Source organism: Chiloscyllium punctatum, chromosome 12, assembly GCF_047496795.1.
Source record: "Chiloscyllium punctatum isolate Juve2018m chromosome 12, sChiPun1.3, whole genome shotgun sequence".
In the NCBI taxonomy this organism is placed as follows: domain Eukaryota; kingdom Metazoa; phylum Chordata; class Chondrichthyes; order Orectolobiformes; family Hemiscylliidae; genus Chiloscyllium; species Chiloscyllium punctatum.
Window position 1 is genome coordinate 42,332,835 of NC_092750.1, and position 19,106 is coordinate 42,351,940.

Consider the following 19,106-nt stretch of genomic DNA (forward strand, 5'->3'; position numbering starts at 1 on the left):
GTACCTCTTACATTCACATCCAAATCATTTATGTAAATGAGAAAAAGTAGAGGACCCAGCACTGATCCTTGTGGCACTCCACTGGTCACAGACCTCCAGTCTGAAAAACAACCCTCCACCACCCACCCCGTCTTCCATCTTTGAGCCAGTTCTGTATCTAAATGGCTGGTTCTCCCTGTATCCCGTGAGACTTAACCTTGCTCACCAGTATCCAATGGGGAACCTTGTCGAACGCCTTACTGAAGTCCATATAGATCACATCTATGCTCTGCCCTCATCAATCCTCTTTGTTACTTCTTCAAAAAACTCAATCAAGTTCGTGAAACATGATTTCCCACACACAAAGCCATGTTGACTATCCTTAATCAGTCCTTTCCTTTCCAAATACATGAACATCCTGTCCCTCAGGATTCCCTCCAATAACATGCCCACCACCGACGTCAGGCACTGGTCTATAGTTCTTTGACTTGTCCTTACCACCCTTAAAACACTGGCACCATGTTAGCCAACCTCCAGTCTTCTGGCTCCTCACCTGTGACTATCAAGGATACAAATATCTCAGCAAGAGGCCCAGCAATCTCTTCCCTAGCTTCCCACAGAGTTTGAGGGTACACCTGATCAGGTCCTGGGAATTTATCCACTTTTATGCTTTTCAAGACATCCAGCACTTCCTCCTCTGTAATATGGACATTTTTCAAGATGTCACTATCTATTTCCTACATTCCACATCTTCCATGTCCTTTTCTCACTGATGCAAAATACTAGTTTAGTATCTCCCCCATTTTCTGCAGCTCCACACAAAGGCTACCTTGCTGATCTTTGAGGGGCCCTATTCTATCCCTAGTTACACTTTTGTCCTTAATGTATTTGTAAAAACCTTTTGGATTCCCCTTAATTCTATTTGCCAAAGTTATCTCATATCCCCTTTTTGCCCTCCTGATTTTCCTCATGACTCTGTTTGGCTTGTCACAGGATGGATGTGTTGTCGCAGTTGAAGTGGTTTCCTTACTCATCTGTATGTAAGGATACTAGTGAGAGTGGGTCATGTCTTTTTGTGGCTAGTTGCTGTTCATATATCCTGGTGACTTGTTTTCTGCCTGTTTGTCCAATATGGTGCTTGTTATAGTTCTTGCAAGGTATTTTATAAATGATATTAGTTTTGTTTTTTTGTCTGTATAGAGTCTTTTAAGTTCATTAGCTGCTGTTTTAGTGTGTTGGTGAGTTTGTGGACTACCATGACGACATCACCAACCCAAGGAAACCTAAACACAAAGAGAAGGTGGGTCAGGCCACGAGTGCTTCATGTGGAGGCTCACTGATGATGTTACCTAGTACAGTGACAGAACGTCTAAAAACGAACCTTCCAGCTTAGCGACTAAACCTACATCCAGAACCTCAACCTGAGCTACAAATTTTCTCAAAACTTGCTAGGTTATGCTTTAGTTTAGGGAATTGGGGAGACCAACCTGGAATACGGTGTACAGTACTAGTCATCTTATTTAAAGTGTACATGAACCATGTCAAAAATTGAGAACAAGGAGTTAACATTTAAATAAGGGATCATCTATTTAAGACACAGCTAAGGAGAAATGGTTTCTCACTAAAGCTTTAGAGTATTTTGAACTCAGTACCACAAAAACCTCATTTCTTTCTCCGTGTTGAATACCATTTGCAGGAAGGTCTGAAGGTGGCAAAGGCACAAAACATATTCTAGGAGGGGGAGCCTCAACGTCCAAAATGAAGAGCAGCTTGGTAGCACCGCTGCTGACTGAGCTGACCGAAAGGACATAGTTACCAAACTGGGACTGCAGAAGTTGGTGAGAGAATCAGCAAAAGGGGAAAAGCTACTTTATCTTGTCTTCACCAATGTCCATGACAATATCAAGTTGAGTGACCAGTGAACACAACTAGCTGACCCTTCGCCAGGTTTTTTTTTCCCAATACAACACTACCATCTATCCAACAATATGGAAAATTGCAGTCATGCCCAATGCACAAAAAGCAGGATAATTAGACTTTGCCATTTCCCACCCTAATCAGTATACTTGATCATCAGCGAAAAAATGGAAAGGGTTGACAACAGCTCTACTAAGTGGCTCTACCAAGAAGTAACTTGCACATTGACATTCAATTTAAATTTGGCTAAGGCCACCTCAGCTCCTGACCTCATTTTAGGCTTGGTCCAAACATGAACAAAAGAGCTGAACTCCAGAAGAGTAAAGAATGACTGTTCTTGACACTAAGATAGCATTTGACCAAGTTGGTACCCTGGTAAAACTGGAGTCAATGAGAATCAAGGAGAAAAATAGCACAAGGGAAGACAGTTGTAGTTGTTGGAAGGCCAATCATCTCAGCACAGGTTGTCATTGCAGACATTCAAAGTTGTATGCTAGATCCACCATGTTCCAAGACTACCATCCTCTATCATAAAGGTCAGAAGGGGAGATGCTTGCTTATTGTTGCATAATGTTCACCATCATTTTTTAAATATATCCATGCACAGGGAATGGATTTGCTAGCTATGCTGTATTTAATGCCCACTTACAATTACCCACATGTAGGCCAGATCAGGTAAGGACAACTGATTTCCTTCCCTCAAGGACATTAATGAACTAGATGGGCTTTTCCGACAATAAACAAAAGAATCATGGTCATCGACGTATCTTCAGATATTTTACTGAATTCAAACTCTTATAATCTGTCATGGTGGAATTTGAACCCAGGGTCTGGAGAATATTACCTGGGACTCTGGATTAGTAGTCCAACAATAATACCAACAGGTCATCATCTCCCCAATTTGCAACATCACAGATAACGAAACAGTTCGTGTCCACATGCAGCAAGGTGTACCCAACATCCAAGCTTGGATTGATAAATGACATTAACATTTGCATCACACAAGTGCCAGGCAATGGCCATTTCCAACGAAAGTGATATTGACACTTTGTCCCTGAACATTCAATGGCATTACAATTGCTGAACCCCACACTAAGCAACACTCTTGAGATTTCCATTGATCAGAAATTGAACTGGACCAACCACATGACTATTGTGGCTACAAGAGCAAATCAGAGACTAAGCTTTCTGCTTTGAGTAATTCACCTATCTCCCCAGTGCCCATCCATCGAAACGATGTTGTCGGCTGCAAAGGAACTTAGATATAATGCAGAGCTGGGCTGAGGAGTGGCAGATGGAGTTCAACCCTGTCAAGTGTGAGGTTGTCCATTTTGGAAGAACAAATAAGAATGCGGTATACAGGGTTAATGGTAGGGTTCTTAGTAAGGTGGAGTAGCAGAGGGATCTTGGGGTCTATGTTCATAGATCGTTGAAAGTTGCCACTCAGGTGGATAGAGCTTGTAAGAAAGCCTATGGTGTATTAGCGTTCACTAGCAGAGGGATTGAATTCAAGAGACGTGAAGTGATGTTGCAGCTGTACAGGACCTTGGTAAGGCCACATTTGGAGTACTGTGTGCAGTTCTGGTCGCCTCACTTTAGGAAAGATGTGGAAGCTTTGGAGAAGGTGCAGAGGAGATTTACCAGGATGTTGCCTGGAATGGAGAATAGGTCGTACGAGGATAGGTTGAGAGTGCTCGGCCTTTTCTCATTGGAACGGCGAAGGATGAGGGGTGACTTGATAGAGGTTTATAAGATGATCAGAGGAATAGATAGAGTAGACAGTCAGAAATTTTTTCCCCGGGTACAACAGAGTGTTACAAAGGGACATAAATTTAAGGTGAAGGGTGGAAGGTATAGGGCGAGATGTCAGGGGTAGGTTCTTTACCCAGAGTGGTGGGGGCATGGAATGCTCTGCCTGTGGGAGTGGCAGAGTCAGAATCATTGGCGACCTTTAAGCGGCAATTGGATAGGTACATGGATGGGTGCTTAAGCTAGGACAAATGTTCGGCACAACATCGTGGGCTGAAGGGCCTGTTCTGTGCTGTATTGTTCTATGTTCTAAGACTAGTCAGGATTGCAAGGTTGCAGTGGTAAAAACAAAGACTGCAGATGCTGGAAACCAGATTCTAGATTAGAGTGGTGCTGGAAAAGCACAGCAGTTCAGGCAGCAAACTTGCTTGAATGAATGCAACCCCAATTGTACTCAAATGACTTGACAGCATTCAAGACATTGACAGTAATCAAAACAAAATAGTACACTTGATTGACACCTCATCCATTATCTTCAAGTTTCACCCCCTTTCACCTCCAATGCACATTGCCTACCATCCAGAGATGCACTGCAGTAACTCACCAAGATTTCTTCAATAGCACCTTCCAAACGCATGGCCTCTATCTCACAGAAGAACAAGAGTAGCAGATGCATTCAAATATCATTGCCTGCAAGTCTCCAATCTCTCCCCCACCCCCTAACCTCCCGCAAAACACCTCAATCATGATTTCAAACGATATCACTTTTTCTTCACTGTCATTGGGTCAAAATCCTGCAACTTCCTTCCTCACACCAAGGTGGATGTCTCTACACCCCAAGAACAACAGTTTAAGGGTAGCTCACTACCAAGTGCAATTAGGGGCAGGCAATAAATGCTGGCACATTGACAGTGACATCAGTATCCTATGAGCAAATAAAAATATAGGTAGCAGAAGCATAATCTTTGAAAATTGGTAAGACAGATGTAGATAGATTCTTGATTTAAAAAAAAGGGGTGAAAAGTTATCAGGTGTCAGCAGAAATATGAGGTACTCAGATCAGCCGTGATATTACTAAATTCTGGAGCAGGTTTGTGGGGGCTGAGTGGCCTATTCCATTGCCAAGTCTATGTGGCATCTCAATTGTCTGAAGTTAGTTACTTATGGTTGGCAATGGATTCTTAACTGTCTTGGCATGATATTGTCTGATGTGACAATGAAGGATGTAAAATGACAGCTGGTACAGAACCTGAACCTGTCATCGGTGTTATTAAACAACATTCTCTAGGCAACTGAATTAATTGGCCCTATTGCAACTAAATTGAATTAAACTAAGCACAATGTGCATGACACAGAGGAAACCTATTTAAAAATTAAATTGTGTCAGTGATGCCATTAAAACTGAAAAGCCCAACGATTATCTTGTTCAGTGTCCAACCTAGAGTGAGTGTGTGCCTAGAAGGGGAGCTTATAAGGGGGTTTAGGGTATTAACTAGTCAAGATAAATGTTGGCAGTTCATCATTGTTTACCTGTAGTTGGAATCTGTTCATTTGTTATAAATATTGAAACCTGGCTCGTGCTTTATGTCAATGCCAGTCTTAAAGACAAGTAAAATGCAGAATTCTGCATACTTTTTAAAATCCAACTTTTGCGACAGCTCCAGGAACAGCGTGGCTTTATTTCTAGCCACACTACCCCAGTGAGGTGTAACTTCGTGAATTTGGTGGCCAATTTGCACATTAGTATCTTGCATATTATTAACTTGTAAATATTTTTCCAGTAAGTATGGACTCACTATAATGTAGTCACATCACAGAATAAGACCAAGCAGCTAGAAAGAGAATGGATGACTGCTCGGCAGTCTAGAAAGACCAAGCAGGAAGTGTATTCATCTTGAATACTGATGAGAATGACCATTCGTCAGGAGATGGAGCGAGAAACAAGCTTGTAGCACTGCAAGTTACTCAACTACACAGGTACTGGTGGCTGAGGGTGGAGAGAAACTTGGAAGGGCAACAGTGACAGACTTATCAGGAGTTAGGGGAACACACAGGAGTTTCTGGGGCCACAGACCTGGCTCCAGGATGGTATGCTGTCTGATACCAGGTCATTGATGACTGCAGGAGGGTGAAGTACCAGAGATCCCAGTTCTCACATTGCCACAAACACCATACATAGAAAAAGGGATGAAATCCTGGAATTAGAATGTAGGGCATTAGGCAAAAGATCGAAATCAGTACCGTTAAGGCAGTAATCTCAGGATTGTACATCATGTTTTAATGAGTGGAAAAATAGGACATTTGAACAAATGTACAAATGGCTGAAAAAGATGGCATGGGATGAGGGCTTTAGATTTTGCTGCATTGGGATCAATTCTGGGTCAAGTGAGAACACTATACAGAGGATGGAACACACCTTAGCAGGACCTGGACTAAAATATGCGGAGAAATTTTCTAGTGCTATTGGGAAGAGTTTATACTCCATTACCACTTACTGGGGTGGGAACCTCAGAGAATTCAGGTATAAAATAAAGCTGTAATTGAAGTGGAGAGCAGCAGGAAAGTAACTCCTAGAATCAATCAGGGTCAAATTACAGAATATGGTTAAGGCAGAACTTAAAGCACCTGTTTCCGAATGTGCATAGCATTTGCAATATGATAGGTGAAGCAATACTGGTCATAAAAGCAAATGGCATGATTTAATTACCATTATAACACACTGCTGTAGGGCAAGCCTGACTGGGAAATGAATATCAAAGGATAGTCAACATTTGGGAGAGAACGACAAGAAAAAGGTGGAGCAGTGCTGGTAATAAGGAATAAGGTAACTGTATTACTAAAAGAGGAAGAGGAGGTTGTTTAGATGGAGCTAAGGAACAGCCAAGGGGCTGCAAATATTGGAGAAATAATTTAAAGACAAATAACAGTAAGTGGTAATGTAGAGAATTGTACAAATCAAGAAATTAAAAGGTGCATGATAGCAAATTGAATACAGTAATCATGGCTGACTTAAATCTTCAAATAGATTGGGTAAATCTAATAAATACTAAGCTTGTGTAGAAAGAAATCCTAGAACACAATCCAGATAATTTTCTGGAGCAATATTTTGAGGAATCAAATATGGTACAAGCTGTTTAAGATCCAGCATCATGCGCAGTCTGGTCCCCAATCTAAGGAAGGATATACTTGCCATAGAAGGAGTATAGCAAAAACTCACTGGACTGATTCCTGGGATGGTGGAACTGTCCTTTGAGAAACATGAAAGCAAATGAGCCTGTATTCTCTACAGTTTAGATAAATGAGAAGCAACTTCATAAAAAATTAATAAAATCCTCAAAGGGGTAGAGATAAAGGATATTTCCATTGGATGAGAGATCTAGAACCAATCTCTCAGATGGCAAGAAACCTTTTCATTCAGAGGATGGTAAATCTTTGGAATGCTCCATCCCAAAGAGCTGAGGAAGATCAGTTTTTGAATAAGTTCAAGACAAGACTTATACAATTAAAAGTAGAGCCTTGGGTAGCATTGTAGAACAGAGAGACCAAGGGGTTCAGTACATAACTCTTTGAAGCTTGAATCACAAAGATAGGGTAGTTAAGGTGTTTGGCATGTTTGTCTTCATTGCTCAGATCTTTTGAATATAGGAGTTGGGAGTTGTAATCTCATTACATTGAGGTTGTACAGGGTGTTGAAGAAGCTTCTTCTAGAGTACTGTCCCCCGTTCTGGTCTGACTGTTATAGGAAGGATACTAAGCTAGAGAGAGTTCAAAAGAGAATTACCAGGATATTGCCAGAAACGGAGGGTTTGAGTTATAAAGAGAGGCTGGAAATTTCCCACTGGTGTGTAGAGAGTTGAGGGATGACCTTACAGATGTTTAGAAAATAATGAGAGGTATAGATAAGATGAATAGGCTGGTGTCTTTTCCTTAGAGTCTGGGATTTCAAGACTAGGAGCATTTTTTTTTAAAAGAGAAAGCAGAAAGATTTTAAAATGACATGAGGGGCAATTTTCTTATGTAGAGAAAGGTTCATGTATGGAATGAACTTTCAGAGGGAGTGGCGGATGTGGATACAATTACAACATTCAAAATACATGAATAAGAAATGTTTGGAGGGATATGGGCCAAGCACATACTGGTGGGACCAGTTTAGTTTGGGATTATGGTCAGCAGAGACTGGTTGGACCATAGTCATACAGCACAAGCAGATCCTATGACTGACAAAGATTGATACATTTCTAGTTACAAATGACATTAAGGGCCATGGGAATAGCACATTCTTTTAAAAAGGGGGTGGGATGGTTGAATGGCCTGCTCCTGCTTCTATATTCCTTCAACTCTAAACAGAAATCTTAATATAGATTTTCCTGGTGCCTGTGCTGATTTCTTGGATCAAACTTCTTAGTTCAAGAAGACAAATTATTTGAATTGTAGACAAACAAAAATTGCACAAATATTACCTTGGCGATTTTTCCGAATTCGTTTTGCTTGTAGAATCTGTTTTTTGCATTCTGAGATCTTGTCATGTGCAGCTGCAATGTTACTTTCTGAAAATAACAATTTTTTTCATAAACACGAACATAAAATAGAATTCATTTTCATAAGTTCTCTTGCATTCCAAAGGTTCTCATCAGAAATGTTCCAAGACTGTAGTAAAAAGTAAATGGATACTCTAATTCTAATGTACTGACACACCGTATTTGTTAGTAAGGTACTTCTTTAGAAGTATTTGGCACAGGTTTGAGCTTTCACTAACAATTCAAATGTGGAAGCATGCATGCTAAAATATTCAAGAAAAATGTTTTAACAGTACAATAATAATGGTCAGCATTGATGACTGCAATTATGGCCAAGTACCCTAAAGTTCCAACATAAACTTTCAAAAGACCAAACTAACCATTAAATAAAATTTTGTCTTTCTTCCTTCACCTGCCCTCCATAATACTTTCAGCTCTCCACACCAAAATGCGATAGATTGTACTGGATACATTTCAAGGGCTATTCGCAATCTTCTGCACAATTTACTATGGCCAGCATCTCTAAGATCTTTGAGAGTTACAATAAGATAGCTGTTTTCACTAAAACCCTATGTTCCACATTCAAATACATCATTCAAATTCTTCTGCAGAATTCAAATGATGCTAACCAAAGACTCAAACTGCTTTATGCGAGTATGAACATGGTGCATTATGCTCCTGTAATGTCTCTGTAGCTTATTACATGGTCAGACACACCATCTTCACCAAATGCCACTCCTGTGATTGATGGGCTACTCTTTTATTACCTATCCAATTATAACTGGAACATTTTTGCCAGTGGCCTCTCTTCCTCTCCCATCATTATGTCACCTCAAGAATAACTTTTACATATTCATTTTTATTTACCTATGATGGCATTATCTAAACATGAAATCAGCTTTCACACACACACACACAAGAAATCCACAAGTACCTAACATTTCACCTTGGATCAGCTGCTTTTTCCCTCAGTTACATAGTAGCAATAACAAAGTCATTGTTTCCAATGCCTGGCACAATGATTTCATCTCCTTCCCTGACCATTGCCTCAAACTGAACCATACATTTTTCAGCCATTTCACCATGTTGACCGTTGAGCCAAGCTTCTAAGCTTATATCCTCACTGTTTTAACGACTGTTCATTTTTCCATCAACTCTGATCCTGTTTCAGCCTAGCTGCTGCTAAAACTCTCATTTGTTTCTTTGTCATTTCAAAGGGAATACTTTCCACACCAATCTTCCATTCCAGTAATAAACACATTCAAAGCTCTTGTGCCACTATTTAATTCTGCAGCAAACTTCAATACCCATCATCCTTCTACTTCTCCTGAACTACATTGGCTCCTACTCCCTCAATGCCTCAAACTTAAACTACATCCTCTTATTAAATTTCAATAAGATGACCTTCACCCTCTAACCTTCTCAAGTATGATAATTCTGGTTCGTTCTTTGAACTTTGATCTAGTTTTGTCTAACTTTAAAAATTATGTAGTAGAGCACTGCAGAAATAAGACATCCAATAGTCCTGAAAGGTTCATTACCTTCCAAGTTAATCTTGATGTAAGCAAATGATGTTTGTATTACACAGTAAACATACAGGCAGATCAAAAGTACAACATTCATTTCTGAACAGTCATCCTATAAAAAAAACTAATCACTGCCACTTGTTTACCATTACAAACATACCAATTTCACAGTACCACTATTAAGATTTTTCTTACCTATGTCTTTTGATATTTTCTCATAATTCAGCATTTCCCGCAGATTCATATCATACACAAGCAAAGTTTTTCCCATAGAGAATTCACACTGCCCCAAGGTACCAAGCATGCGCTGGTGTTGGCTATACCTAGAAAATAGTATAACGTATGAAAACACAACAGTTAATTTTCATCCTACCTAGTGAGATGTGCTGCTCCTTTAACAAGCCTTTATTGTCCTTGTTTTTCTTTCAGGAGGTCGTAAAGACGCAGGTTACGAAATATCTGCGATTGATCTAATTGAAGAAGCTTTTAACTTAAAAAAACTTGCACAATGAAAGGGGAGTGGCCAGTTCTCCTAGTTCAGCTTTTGTCTTTGTTTTGGTTTGGTATTTAGCAAGCAGTCAGTTGTGAAGCTGCTGGACCAAAAGAAGGTCAATGCTGATCCTTCCTCTCTGACATCTCTCCTGCTAGATTTTCCCTTATTTCTGCAAAGGGGTGTTTATGGGGCTTGTAGTAAGTATTGGAACAGCATCATTAAGTTGGGATAATCTGTTGGGTTTTTGGATAGGTTAAGTTATGCTTTTTCGTTCTCTTTTGTTTGTGTTTCATTTGGTAATCTTGCAATAAATTCTGTTTTGTTTAAAACTAAGTGGTTGGGCCAGCTGCATCACTCCTGGACTATCCACTTTATTCCTGCTTAAAATAACTAGCAAAGTTAGGGTCCAGGCTACTTTATTGAAATGTGTTGAGAGGTCTGGCCTGGTCCATAAGAATAGCCACTGAACAAAGTGCTGACATGAGTCGCAGATTATGACTGTCACTGGAAATTCCAGAAGCACAATTTTATATTTCACTTCAAATAGGAGGTCAAAACCCAAAGCTAAGCTTTTTATTTCACAGTATGGTTATTTTATGAATAGCTGAACCAACAGAAACCGGAGGCTTGATCAGTACAAAATTAGTTGGAGGCTATAATGGTGCCCACTTGAGCAAGACATTAAAGGATATGTCAAGTCAAGGAGCCAGCAGAAAATAGTTCAAAAGAGAAAAGTAGCAAAACAAATAAACATCAAAACTATAGCCAAGTATAAAAGGTTACAATTACATTTATTTTTCACAGCCCCCCAACCAAAATCAATACTAATTCCACAACTATCTCCCAATAATAACGCTGTTTACTGCACAGGGGATAGAATTTTAGAAAACAGGGATTCTGTGCTACAGTTGTATAGGTAATTGCTGAGACCCCATCTAGAGAACTGTATACAGTTTTGGTCTACTTATTTAAGGAAAAACATAACTGCATAATAAATTAAAAGAAGATTCACTCAACTGATTTCTAGGATGAGGCAGCTACTTCCAAGGCAAGGTTGGACAGATTGGGCTTTTAAGTAGTTTGAAAAAATTATATAATTAGATAGAGAGAGCGTTTAACAGGGTGAATACTAAAGGGATGTTTCTCCATCTGGGAGAACACTGGAATTAAGAGACATAATTGAAAAACGAGGGTTCTCCTATTTAAGACAGACAAGGAAAACTTTTTTTCCTCTCTCAGAAGTTCATGCGTCTGTGATATTCTCTTGCCAAGACAGCAGTGGAAGCAGGATTATTAATGTTTGTATTTTTAAACAACTAAGGAATCTAAAGGTATAGGCATAGATGGGAAAATAGTTGAGGCCACAATCAGACCAGTCGTGACCTTATTAAATGGCAGAGCATTTCAATAGGACAACTGGCCTATCCCTGTTCCTAATTCATATGTTCATAAAATTGATATGTTTCATATCTAAGTTCATGAAATACACATTTCTGTTCAGTGTTTGTTAACAACGTGGTCAAGTAGCAATGACTAATGTTGTGTTTAATGTTTCAAGATTATTCTTAATGATCTGTTCCAGGTGAAGCACATAAATGTTTAAAACAAGTTTCAGTACAATACCTTGACCTGTACTAGGAGAATTTACAGTAGTAGCAAAATGAGATAGAAAAATTATTGCAAACCTCATTTCAAAAAAGGATGTTAAGACAAAAATAATCTTAATTAATAAAAAAGTTTAGAATGATCATCCTTAAAATTGCTACTGGATAAGTAAAGATTAAAATCTACAGAGAATTCAGGAGTTTAGTGAAGCAAGTCAATAAATCCACGCACAAACAAAAGGAAATCACATCTAACAAATGTAATAAAATCACTTGGTAATTTTAAATCAGTGGATAAGCATTGTGCAATGCACAAGGGGTAGGAAGTGAGAGAGATCCTTTATTTTAAAAAAAGTCTTATTTTATAATGGCCTCATGTCAGGTTTTAAAACGGCTACTAACAAACAAAGATTGAGCAAATTGGCTCCTTCCAGAAATTTCCAACAATTACCAGGACAAAAACAAATTCATCACCTCCTGGAATGTGACGCTCCTTGTGCATGAACATTCCAGGCAGGCTAACACAAAGGTCTGGAAGTTAAGATGTCTAGCTCTACACAACAGACAACTGAAACCCAATATTGCTTGACTTGGTTCGACAAAAAAAACAATGGGTTCTGACAAGGGAACATCAAATCCAGCTCATTAGCCGAGTGTCTCAACCAAAAGCCCAGTACTGTGACTGAAAATATCAGTTTGTTTGAACCACCAATCATCCAGCTGTGACTTTTGCTTGTAAAGGTATAGTAATTCCAGGCTTAGCTAGCACCTGCCTCTGATCTCAACATCTCTCAAAAGGCTGATTTCAGGAAAAAAACTGTCTTTATCTGCAAGGTAAACCAAGTCCCAGCTTACATCTTTTTCTGTAAATTAACTGCTTGACTTCCGGTGGAAGGAACATGTGTGCACAACCAGCTGAGAAAACCTCAAGTAGAGGCTGACCTATTGGACACTCTAATTCATGCAAATTATTTCTGAAATCTTTGACCTTTAGTAATTTGCAATTTCTTTCTTTGTTGAATCAATAGGCACATGAATGCGGGCATTCACTTACATCACCTCTTTTGTCAATCTTTTTGGTCGACCACTAACCTTCCCTTGGGTTCTTTTGCTCCCCTCCCTACCTCTGTAAAAATAACCAACTACATTGCTAATATTTACCAGTTCTGAAGATAGAGCACCAATCTAAAATGTTAACTCTGTTTCTCTCTCACTCGCTAAGTATTTCAAGCACTTGCTGCTTCTGTTCCTGGATAGTCTACTTAACTTAAGAATATTGGGGAGAATCAGGGAACTTGTGCATCAACAAAATAAACATCCAACATGACAAGATGCTCATTTGTCAGTGATTGATATAACAAGTTGCACATTCATTGCAAACATTTAAGGAAGAGCTGTGGGTATTGGGGAGCAGTTCCCCACTACCTGCTGGGTTTTTTTTTAAAGAACTCCTTTGATGGACTTTAGGCATCAGAAAAATACCCCATCCGTTTTTTTTCCCTTCATTGGTCTATAACTTTTTTCTTGCCTTTTCCAGGAAATTATACAGTCAACTTATCTATGTCAGAACACACAAGTAGTTGTGCCACACTATTAGACACAGGCCCACAACGCAGGTTTAATTCCCATACCAACTGAGGTTACAATGAAGGTCCTTCCTTCTCAACCTTTCCCCTCACCTGCAGTGTGGGGACACTCAGTTTAAATGACCACCAGTCATTTCTCTCTAAAGACAGCAGTCCTACAGTTCTGGTAGGACTATGGCAACTTTGCCTTTAAACAACAATAGTATAGACATGCACCAGCTGATTCGTTTCTTTCCTTTGTTGTTTGGATGCACAGACAAGCCCTTCATAAAATCAGACAGCTCAAAGAAACACTGGATATTATTAGCTAGTCTACAGTCAGGAAGTGTTAACATATGAAGAATTTGTCACCCAGCACAATAGGTTCATAATGATCATAAAGGCAGATAGACAGTTTAATGCACGGATGGGAGGGAATATCATCTGATTCAATACTGAAAATTAATGATAGCAGGACTGAATTAGACAATGAAAATAGAAAGTGCTGATAAACTCAAATTTGTTTAAGTTACGTAGTACTGAAGTGGCAATAGTTGTCTACATAAATAACAGAAAATAAAGTATTCACCAGCAGAACACTGAAACACTCCACTTATGCCCTTTCCTAGAATAAATTTGTTTGTGACAACCAATTAGATCAATACAAGGAGATAGTCCTTTTCAGAAAAATATAATGTTCGTACTCTCGAAATACTGGATGAAATATAATTTGTATGAGTGTGGACAAATATACTTTAAATACTGCAAAGATTATGAATACAATTTTTACCAATAAAAACATACAAAACAATTTGGCATTTAAATTGAACAAATATAGTTAACTGCCTATAATACTTATGATCCCACACTCTACAAGCATAAACTTATACAAATTGTCTAATATATTATAATGTAACCTTTCCATATGTAGCCCTTTTACTAAGAGATGATTATTAGAGATGCTCATCTCAAGTGAAACTAATCACATACCCCTCCTCTTGAGATCCTGAATTACACCATTTAATGAAGCTTTTTAGTAGTAGATTAATACGTCGATCATCTCCAGCACCATCTCCATCAATTAGAAGCCGCTTACGTATTACTTCATCTAAAATGGAATAATTGAGATAATAATACTCATGTTTTCCAATCACGTCGGTTTCAGATTCCCCAATGTAATAAGATTTTACTTCACTCAAAACATTTGTAAGAATTTGTTTTTTTTTTAAACTAATGAGGTCTCATCATTCCCAATATATCATTCATGAAATAAACCACTCGTACAGAAGTCTGCTTTGTTGTTTTTCACAACTGCATGATCCTGGCACGCTGAGATTAAAACATGCTAATAAGACTTTCAAAAGCAAGAGTCAGATCAACTGCAACTTAGTGGATCATGAGAAATTTTAAACAAAATCCATTCATTTCAGAGCAAACATAGTTAGCTTAGAAGCATTTTGGATAAAAATGCTATTTGGGAGGATTTTTAAACAAAGTAATTCAATATATGAGCAGAATTGACGCTTACATATGGGCAAACTAAAGCAAAGATAACTGTATATATTAACTCAGCTAAGTTGCTTGACAGTACAGCACCAATTTGATAACAAAGGTGTTGCAAATCCATTTTTTCTATAGCCAAGGGAAAAATGTACAAATCTTTTCATTCGAGTGTGGCAGCATGGCAGCTCAGTGGCGAGCACTGCTACCTCACAGTGCCGGGCTCCTGGGTTTCATTCCACACTGGGTCGACAGTCTGTGCAGTGTTTGTACATTCGCCCCGTATCTGCCTAGATTCCCTCCAGGTGCTCTGGTTTCCTCCCATAATTCCAAGACATGCAGGTTAGGTGGATTGGCTATGCTAAATGTCCATAGTGTCCAGGGATGTATGGGTTAGACATGGGAAATGCAAGGTTATAGGGTTGGGGTGGTGTCATCCCGTTCCCCCCTCAGTTGAAGCAAAATGCTCAGAGATACTATATACTTTTACCTCCTCCATCTGTATTCTAGACCCTGGAGAGAGAGAGAGAGAGAGAGAGAGAGAGAGAAAGAACGATCGCCCATATGCAGAGACATGAGTTCATAGTCTTCTCTGGAACAGCAGTTTCTCAGTGAACTATATAGTCATTTTGCAGAGAAGAGCATCCAGATAAGGTAATAGACATATGATTTGGGTGACCACTACAAACAAGTATCAATAGCAGAGACCGAGCCCTTTCCTATTATACATTGAATGTTCTTAACCTTGTTAACCGGATTCATATAATGGATACTTTTCCCCTTGTTAGCTAATCTTGCATACTAAATGCTTTCAATATTGGTAAATGGCTCTACATAATGACTGCTTTTCCACCTTATTAACCTTTGCCTCCAGCACCCCATTGTTAACTCTAAGTTCTTATCTGATTTGAGTCATGCTCAGCTGAAACTCTTGTTTCACAAAACTCAGAACTTAACTCTTCTTCCCTGCGTGCTTATACCCTATAAACATTCTCAATGGGAAATGCAATGCTACAGGAATAGGGTAGGGACGTGTCTGGTGAGATGCTCTTTAATGGACTCGATGGGCCAAATAGCCCATTTCCACACCACAGGGATTCTATAAAATGTTAACTCAGGACATAGGAACATTTAGCCTTGACCCTGTTCAACTATTTAGTGAGATCGTGGCTGATATGTGACCTAATTCCATATGCCTGCCTATGCTCTATATCCCTTAATATTTCTGCTTAACAAAAATTAATCTGTCCCACATTTAAAACTAACTGATCCACTATCCACTACCATTTGTGGAGGAGAGTTCCAAACATCTATCTTCCTTTGCGCTTAGAAGTGTCACCTAACATTTCTCGTTAAGGTCTGGTCCCAATTGCCAAAGCATGTCCCCTAGTTCTAGACTCCCCCAATCTGTAGAAAGAGTTTATCTTTATCAACCCTGGGAAGGATGCTTTGGCTCTGAAGTTTACAAGGATGAAACCTGGACTTCAGGTGTTCAAGTTATGAGGACAAATGAGATAAATTAGGCCTTAAAGAACCTGAGGAGTAAAGCTCAGTGAGCTATCCTTCTCTATATAGCTCAAGAGAGTGGTGTCAGAAACTATGAACACAGGATGAAAGATTAAGCTGCAAAGACATAACTTGCATTTATGGAAAATACTTACAATGTATTAAAGTGTCTCAAAGTGTTGCTTTTAAACACCAAGTCACAAAGAGTTAACTGGGCAGAGCTTGGACAAAGAGGTAGGCTTTCAGGCACACCTTAAAGGAATGTGGAAAGGTTCAAGGAGGAACTTTCATAACCACGGGCCTAGCAACAGTTTAGGGCACTGTGTTCAATCGAGGAGTAATTAAAATTGGACATTTGAGGGGTGAAACAATTTGGGAGCGATGGAGGGCAGAATTCCCCTCAACACTACCAGAGATTGGGATGGGTCAAAAGAAGACTAGAGCTAGTAGACCACATCAACTCTGCCCTTCGCATATGTGATGGGACAGATCCTTCTCTCCCTATTGACAGTAAATGTTTATCTAGAAAGTGCGGGTGTCAGGAATGGGTCCAAAACAGAAGAGTGAAGGGCCCACTGACCACACGCTGCGCTTCTCCATTCTCACTGACTGAGGCCTTGTGTTCTGACAGGGTCCCCACTCCACTCCTACCACAGTCAACCACTGTGTCCCTTTAAAGCTCCATTATATAAACGTACAGGGAGCCAGTTAACCGGAACACAATCCAAGCCGCTTCCCACCGACCGGCAGAAGCCCCGGACTCCCGCCGGCACAAACGACAACTGAGGACGGGACCGGCCGCAGCAGACGAGTCGATTACAACAATGAGAATTCCCGCCCGCCAACCCAACCCAGTGTCCGGGTCCGGGTCCGGGTCCGGAGGCCAGGCCTCAGGCCCCAGGCCCCGACAGCGCGAAACTAGAAAAGGAGCAAAACCGTACCGTCAGTGACCGACATGGCGGCTCCAGGCCGTGCAAACATCACCCGGGCACCGGGGGGCGGGGTCAGACTCAGGGGGTGGAGTCAGAAGATCCGGGCCGGAAGGTGGGGAGGAATCAGATGAACCGGGGGTGGAGACAGAGGGTCAGGGGGTGTGGAGTCAGAGGATCAGGGGGTGGAGTCAGGGGGTCAGGGGGTGGAGTCAGGGGGTCAGGGGTGGAGTCAGGGTGTCGGGGGTGGAGACAGAGGGTCAGGGGGTGGGGTCAGGGGGTGGAGTGAAAGGGAGTCAGAGGAGGAGTCTGATGGTTGAGGAGATGTAAAGAGGGAGGGAAGAGAAGGGGGAGGAGAATTATTTTATTTCATTTATTGCTGTCATATGCAGGACGTGATTGGGAGATGCCGGTGTTGGACTGGGGTGTACAAAGTTAAAAATCACACAACACCAGGTTATAGTCCAATGGTTTAATTGGAAGTACACGAGCTTTCGGAGCGACGCTCCTTCATCAGGTGATTGTGGAGGGCTCAATCGTAACACAGAACTTTACAGTGTGATGTAACTGAAATTATACATTGAAAAATTGATTGTCTGTTAAGCCTTTCATCTGTTAGAATACAGTGATAGTTTCACTTCTTTCATGTGTAAATCACAAAACCCTTTTTTTTAAAGTTGCATTCTCGGGTTAGCTATTAACAATGGTGATAGTTAGACAATATGTTGAAGGTGTTAGCTCCCTGTGTTCTCTGTCTATGACCTGATGTTTAGATTGATTCTAATCTAAAAAGTGAGATAACAGAGTTTTACATAGATTCATGCAGTTTTGAGCTCAGAGTTCTACATGAATGTATGCAGTTTTTGAGCAAAGTGCAATGTAATTTTGCAAGTACAAATTCACCACATAAAATATATGTGTGCATGTGGGTCTTTGTGTGTGTGTATGTGTGAGAGAAAGTGTGTGTGTGTGTAGTGAGTGCAGAGTGTCTTTAGTCTGTGGGGGGGTGCATGTGTGTGGGTGTCTGTGTGCGCGTCTGTGTGTACCTGTGTCCATGTGTATGTGAGAGTGTGTAGGAATATCTCTGTGTGTATGTGTAGTGCAATGGTGATCACCTGTAATGTGACATGAACCCAAGGTCCCGGTTGAAGCCCTCCCTATGGGTACCGAACTTAGCTATCAGCCTCTGCTCGGCCACTTTCCTCTGCTGCCTGTCCCGAAGTCCACCTTGGAGGATGGTCACCCGAAGGTCTGAGGCTGAATGTCCTGGACCACTGAAGCGTTCCCCAACTGGGAAGGAACCTTCCTGTCTGTTGATTGTTGTGCAGTGCCCATTCATCCGTTGTCGTAGCCTTTGCTCGGTTTCCCCAATGTACCATGCCTCCAGGCATCCTTGCCTGCAACATATAAGATAGACAACATTGGCTGAGTCACATGAGTACCTGCCATGTACAAGGTGGGAGGTGTTCCCACGAGTAATAGTGGTATCTATGTCCACAATCTGACACGTCTTGCAGCAACTTTATAAAAAAAGGGTTTTGTGATTTACACATTAAAGAAGTGAAACTATCATTGTATTCTAACAGATGAAAGGCTTAACAATCAATTTTTCAATGTATAATTTCAGTTACATCACACTGCAAATATTTGCTATAAATTCTGTGTTACGACCGAGCCCTCCACAATCACCTGATGAAGGAGCGTCGCTCCGAAAGCTAGTGTACTTCCAATTAAACCTGTTGGACTATAACCTGGTGTTGTGTGATTTTTAACAACATGCAGGCAGATTGTACCATAAATAGTGCATATAAGTAATAGAAA

General features: G+C 40.3%; 1 protein-coding gene across 2 annotated transcripts in view; it reads right to left on the reverse strand.

Moving 5' to 3' along the window:
* thoc7 (THO complex 7) overlaps nt 1-17,448 on the reverse strand; it is a 30,817-nt gene extending 13,369 nt beyond the window's left edge. Inside the window, exons 1-4 of one of the 2 annotated variants that reach the window (XM_072582467.1) lie at nt 17,298-17,448; nt 14,341-14,458; nt 9,884-10,011; nt 8,106-8,192 (exon numbers count right to left, since the gene is read on the reverse strand). In XM_072582467.1, coding sequence (XP_072438568.1) covers nt 8,106-8,192; nt 9,884-10,011; nt 14,341-14,458; nt 17,298-17,337 — 373 coding nt within the window. In that variant the 5' untranslated portion in view covers nt 17,338-17,448. Of the gene's footprint in view, nt 1-8,105; nt 8,193-9,883; nt 10,012-14,340; nt 14,459-17,054; nt 17,182-17,297 lie in introns of those variants that run through there. The other variant, XM_072582468.1, reaches the window with a different exon arrangement.
* Between the last annotated feature and the right edge of the window lie 1,658 nt (nt 17,449-19,106).